This window comes from Nestor notabilis, unplaced genomic scaffold (genome assembly GCF_000696875.1).
Source record: "Nestor notabilis isolate BGI_N333 unplaced genomic scaffold, ASM69687v1 scaffold14770, whole genome shotgun sequence".
Classification (NCBI taxonomy): domain Eukaryota; kingdom Metazoa; phylum Chordata; class Aves; order Psittaciformes; family Psittacidae; genus Nestor; species Nestor notabilis.
The window spans coordinates 37,915-44,453 of record NW_009911782.1 but is presented as its reverse complement, the minus strand read 5'-3'; the positions used below and the strand labels follow the sequence as shown (position 1 = coordinate 44,453).

At 44.0% G+C, this 6,539-nt stretch overlaps 1 protein-coding gene across 1 annotated transcript; it reads left to right on the top strand.

Annotated features, from left to right (window-relative positions):
- Positions 1–176: 176 nt before the first annotated feature.
- On the top strand, positions 177–5,606 carry ACVR1C (activin A receptor, type IC; the record flags this gene model as incomplete). Its single annotated transcript, XM_010016396.1, has 7 exons — positions 177–422; positions 2,105–2,335; positions 2,568–2,735; positions 3,298–3,454; positions 4,165–4,289; positions 5,025–5,155; positions 5,481–5,606. Coding segments are annotated over 7 exons (1,184 nt in total), but the record flags the coding sequence as incomplete, so codon positions are not given.
- Positions 5,607–6,539: the final 933 nt, after the last annotated feature.

Sequence of the window (6,539 nt, the reverse complement as noted above, 5' to 3'; positions counted from 1 at the left end):
ACCTGCAAAAAAGTGTGGGGGGAAAGAATCCAGAACTTAGAGAAATGTGGTCTGTCTCACTGCTGCTGGTCCTGGTCATGACGACTATGGGAAATCATTAAGTCTTAATATGTCATTGCTTCACAGCCCTTCACTTACTGTCTTTTTCCCCTATTTTCCCTTGTGTCTTCCTGAAGCGTCGGAGTCTCCCAGCAGAGCCAGCGCGGGACCGGTGGTGCTGGCAGTGACAGTGGCGGTGCCAGTCTGCATCCTGTCCCTCGCGGCGGTGCTGGTGGCGTGTACCTGCCAGAGCCGGCGCTGTGCCCATGGCAGGGTGAAGCAGCCCAATGTGGAGGAGCCCCTCTCTGAGTGCAACCTGGTGAACTCTGGAAAGACGCTGAAGGATCTCATCTACGATATGACGACCTCTGGCTCCGGCTCTGGTATGTGGGGTCTACCCAGCTGCCCTGCCTGTCACCTTCGCTGCAGCTGCCTTTGCTTCACTGCCAACTTAAAGAGCAAGTATTCTTGATGCTTAAACCAAAGGCACATGTGCCACCTTGCTTGTAGGGAGGTGAAGAATGTTGCCTGCTGGTGTGCAGAGGGTGCCTGCTGGTAGGGGTCTTACCTCAGAAGCTCTTACACCAGTGACAAGTTTTATGCCAAGACAGGTTTTGTGCCAATATGCTTGACCACGCCTTACAGCAGCAACAGGGCTTTGTTTGCTCTTTTTCTGTCAAATTACAAAAGTGTGATTCTTTGTTTGAATGGAAAAGTTTACAAAGTTAATTCAGAAGTCAGTTTCAAGTGCAAAACAAAACATTTCTGCTGATACGGCATGGCTGATAGAAGGTACTAAATTTAACTTAATGAGCCAGGATGCCATATCAGTACCAAAATAACATTCCTCCAAATTCTTATTTTGAGCAGAGCACCAACCTTTTAAATATTTTCCCCTTTTCTGATATCCTATCTATTGTGATGCCTCCATTGCTACTGAGAACTTGTTAAATCAAAGAAGTGCAAAAATGAGGTGGGAATTCAAAAATTCTAGCTCATCAGGGTGGTGGCACGTCTGGTGTACACTGCCCAGCTTTCTCTAACTAGAAATTTTATTTACTTGAAAAATATGTAAATCATGCTGACTTGTATTTATAAGTGGAAAAGTTGTAAATCGTGCTTAATTTGATTTACTTCATTTTCCCTTAACTGCATACCTTTCAAGATTAATTTATTATACTTCCCTAATGTTTTTTCACAGATATAATGAGTAGGTTTCGGCTTTATTTATCCTGAAGTTTTAACTGTTTATCAATCAGCATCCCTGAGCTAATAAAAGGGCTTTATTTGCACTGAGCCATGGCGGAGGCAGATGGAATCTCATGCGTGCTAGTGCAGTTTGTTCTGATTTCAGCCAAAAAGTGAGTTAGCTCCTATCTGCCCAGAGCCAATCCGGGGTTGGCCACAGGCAGCCAGGACAGGCAGTATGTGAAGGCAGTACTGGCTGCAGGGCGAGGGCTCTGCTGGAGAAACTGGAGGGAAAATTGAGTAAGCTGGTCTTCAAACTATATTTCTCTTGCTCGTTATCTTGTTGTTAAAAGCAAGGTTGCTTTAATTAACAAAAAAAAAAAAAAAAATCCCGCACCATTTAGTTTAAGTCCCAAACACAGTATCACATCAAATGAGGAAGGGGGTTATGGCTAGCAAAACAAAATGAAGCTGCCATGATAATTTATTTTTCTTTTTGAAAATTTCACCCAGAGCAGATCAACAAATTGACTGCAAAACAAGCAGTAGTCCATGTCAAACCCAATTAAGTAGCTCAGGTCTTGGCACACCCAAAGCCATGCTCTGGTCTTCAGTCTGCATGGTGCTGGTGGCATGGAGGGCACACTTCAGCTTGCTTCAAAAGTGACACTGTTGTACCTAGTGACAGGTAAAATGTGCACTCATCTGGCAAGTAACATTCAAAAGTGTCATTTTGGGAGATTGTTGTTTGGGAGAGGATTTTCCCTTGGTACTCTCTGAAAGCAAAGTCCTGAGTACAGCTTACTGGAAAATGTCCAACTTCAGGATTTAAAGATCACTGCTATGTCACAAATACTCATGTCTTTTTTTAAAATAGGTTTACCTCTGCTTGTACAAAGAACCATTGCGAGGACTATTGTCCTGCAGGAAATCGTGGGAAAAGGCCGATTTGGTGAGGTCTGGCATGGAAAATGGTGTGGGGAAGATGTAGCTGTGAAAATCTTCTCCTCCAGAGATGAACGATCCTGGTTCCGCGAGGCAGAAATTTATCAGACGGTTATGCTGCGACATGAGAACATCCTGGGCTTCATTGCTGCTGATAACAAGGGTATGCTGCGAGTCGTGCAGGAAATCCCAGGTGTCGCTCTCAGAATTGCTTTTGCTGCCCCCACTCCCATCTGAAACACCACTTTGAACCTCACAGCTCTCCTGAGCTCCTTCCTGGTGGTGTGACCAGAAAACTTGTTCATTTGCATGCCTGAGCTGGCCACGAAACAGGAAAGGCTTTTCCTGGCTGCTTCTTTTTAATAAAGCTGAATAATCTTGCTTCCTCTGGGTAGATAACGGGACATGGACGCAGCTCTGGCTTGTCTCTGAGTACCACGAGCAAGGGTCCCTGTTCGACTACCTGAACAGAGGCACGGTGACAGTGGAGGGCATGGTGAAACTGGCACTGTCGGTGGCCAGTGGCCTGGCTCACCTCCACATGGAGATCGTCGGCACACAAGGCAAGTGCTTCCTCTCCACTTGTACTTCAAGAATTTCAAGGAGCTTCAGTAGTATTTGCAAAAAGGCTTATGGGTTATGTGGTGTAGGAAAGCATGTTCCAAATTGTTAAACTGCAAGGCACAGTATTAGCGTAAGTGAATATGGTACAGTATCAACAGAGAATAGGAATATCATCTTCCCACTTTCTTTGTCTGCTCCTCCTTCCACATCTTTAAGTGGGTTCCTGTGGGAGCAGCTGTGCTAAAAGGGAGTGCCAGTGAAGGATCTTCTGAATTAATTTGGAGGGTAAACTTAACGCTTTCTCTTTTTGTGTTTTATTCTTGAAATACAGATACTGGAACAAAAATGTCCTCGAGGGCTTTCTTTTTTTTTCTTTTTTTTTTTTTTTTTTTTTTAAATTGATGGCATTTAGCAAAGATGGACATGGTACAAAATAGGTTTCAATGGTTTTTTACAGGGCATAGTAACAAAGTTGAATAAAACTGGTTTTTCTTCCTTGCTCATTATATCGAAATTCGTGCTATTATCAAAATTGACAGTGCTTTCTCTTTCTGTGAACAGGCAAGCCAGCAATCGCTCACCGAGATCTGAAATCTAAAAACATCCTGGTGAAGAGGAATGAAAGCTGCGCCATCGCAGACCTGGGCCTGGCAGTGAAGCACGACTCAGTGCTGAACACCATCGACATTCCCCAGAACCCCCGGGTTGGGACCAGGAGGTGGGTGAAGGTGGACTGCCGACTGCTGGGACAGCTCCTCTGTGCCCCTTGGCCCTTTCCTCCGTTGGTGACTTCTCCCTCTGCTTTTGGCACGTTGAGTGTTGGCAACAGACCAAAGCCCTCTGTCCCTGCTGGGTGGGAGCGGATGGCAGTTGCCAGCCTTGGCTTTGGATGGAGCTCAGCATCCCACATGGAATGCAGCTCTGCAGCTTGGATGTCGAGTGTCACCCCATGTGCTGTTGGGCCCATGAAGGGCATTGTGCCCAGTGCCATGAGGAGTCATGGCGATGTGTGCAGGTGTAGGCAGCTGTAGTGCTGTTCTGATCTGCCTGCCTCCACCAGCATAGCTGTTGGTAGTGGAAGGTGAAAGGCAAACAGCAGAGCAGAGCTGGAGACCAGTGCCTTTAACAGAGGACATGCTTGGTTTCTACTGGTAGCCCATCCCTGTCTGTCCCTGGGGTTTCAGATGGCTTAGTTCATAACAAGCACTTGCACTGCACAATGTGAAGCACTGTCTCAGACTTTCTCAGCGTTACACTTATCAGCCAGGCCAACTCTCTCTCTTTCACTCAGAATTGCTATCAAAATGAGTTTCTCTTTTCGCTTTTTCCCAGTAGGACCAGCTGCTCCCTGGCTCCAGCATGCAGCAGTGCAGCTGCAGTCATTTGTATGTACACGCTCTAGCAAATTGACCTTTGTGTGCTTTAAAGGTATATGGCTCCTGAGATACTTGATGACGTGATGAACATGAACATCTTCGAGTCCTTCAAGCGTGCAGATATATACTCTCTTGGGCTAGTATACTGGGAGATAGCCCGAAGGTGCTCTGTTGGAGGTGAGGTTTCTAGCCTTTTCATAGAATCCTAGAATGATTTGGGTTGGAAGGGACATTAACGATCATCCAGTTCCAACCCCCTTGCCATGGGCAGGAACACTTTCCACTAGGCCGGGTTGCTCAAAGCCCTGTCCAACCTGGCCTTGAACGCTGCCAGGGATGGGGCAGCAACAGCTTCCTTGTGCCAGTGCCTCACCACCCTCACAGGGAAAAACTTTTTCCTTATATCTAATCTAAATCTACCCTTCGTCAGTTTAAAGTCATTCCCCCTTGTCTTATCCCTACCTGCTCTTGTAAAAAGTCCTTGTCCAGATTTCTTCTTGGCCCCTTTAGGCACTGGCAGCTGCTCTAAGGTCTTCCCAGAGCCTTCTCTTCTCCAGACTGAACAAGCCCAGCTCTCTCAGCCTGTTTCCATAGGAGAGGTGCACTATCCCTTGGAGCATCTTCATGGCCTCCTCTGGACCTGCTCCAACAGCTCCACGTCCTTCTTATGTTGGGGACCCCAGAACTGAACACAACTCATTTTGCAGTCCAGACTACTTTTATCTTTAATAAAACAAAAGCACTCTCAATTATCTTTGCAATATGTGGTAGTAGAAGTCTGTCATGGAGCAGTTGTTCAGTGTGGTCCCAAACATTCCTCTGTTCTCTCCCATTGCCTGTAAAAACAATTAAAATTTATTCTGGAGCAGCCACTTTGGATTTTGTGTTACCTGCACAATAAATCTTTCCTAGGAATCACTGAGGAATACCAGCTGCCTTACTATGATGTCGTGCCTTCTGATCCTTCAATAGAAGATATGAGAAGGGTAGTTTGTGAGCAGAAGCTCAGACCAAACATTCCAAACCAGTGGCAAAGCTGTGAGGTAAAAGCAGTTTTCCTGTTTATTACAAAGCATATTTAAATTAAGGTAGAATTTTTCAGTGAGACAAAGGGAACTCGATGTCCAGCCTCTTCTGAATGTAAATGTGTTTCAGATGTCTAGCTCTTTTTCAGCTCCCAGATCAATACAGAGCAAACTATCTTTGCACCAAGTGCTGAACTCTCAAATATAGGTCTTAATCGATGATACTGCTGTTGTATTACTGTTTTGGAGAGCTATATTTTATCTCCCAGTACTGCACTTAAAAATTAAAAGCTGGAGGTGATGGTTTTATTCTTGACCTGTTCTTTTAACTTCCGGCTTGCAGGCGCTGCGAGTGATGGGCAGGATAATGCGTGAATGCTGGTATGCCAACAGTGCCGCACGGCTGACGGCGCTGCGTATCAAGAAGACCATCTCACAGCTCTGCGTGCAGGAGGACTCCAAAGCCTGATGGAGCTCCCTGGAGGACGAGAGGGGAATGAATTCTTCTATTCATCTTTTAACATGTGACATTATTTTTATTTTTGGTCTACCTCAGATAGCATGTTCAGTATTTAAGTGCCCAAACCAGAGCACTGACATCTAACTTCGTATTTGGCCACTGGAAGGGGCAGCTTTTGACTAGTAGATCATGTTTTATACAGGAAATCAGTGACTAGCTTTGGTTTTCTAATATTGGACAACTTGCTTTGGTTTTCTAATATTGGACACTAGGCTGATTGCAGAAAGGAGCTTAAAACACCATGGCAGTGTAAAAATACCTTCTGCTGTTGTGCTTTTTATCCTAATCAAACCCCAAACATATTGGAAATAGCTGGTATTGCTTAAAGCCTGTTTGCAAGGGAAACCACAAGTTTTATCCTCAAACCAAGTAAAAACCCATATTTAATCCAGCTTTTTACATATTTTTATACAGGTATCTGAAAAGGGCCTGTCAGTAAAATACATTTTTAGACACTCTATTTATCATTACTGAAGCAAATAAGAAAGATGAAAATTCTGCTAAGCATATGTATGTTGTGAACAAAAGCATCTAGTCAGTTTTTTATTAACTTTTATTTTTATTGTCTTGATTTCATATATAATATTATAGTTAGTATTTGAAGTTATTTTACTCTGTTCATTTGTTTATTGAGCATATTGATCAAGGGACAATTTTTATTTTTAATAGTAGGAAAAATAATAGAGGCAATACTTTTCTGATAGATACGTAGGGATGGAACAGGAGAAATTTTACCTAATCTGAGAGAGTATATATTTTTAAACAACATTTTGCCAATCTGTCACTGGTAACATTTTTTAGTGCCTTTTGATGTTTTAAGGGGAAGCTTTAACAAAATTAATCCTTGGGAGACAGTTGAAACCTGGCAGAAAGGTTCGTTTC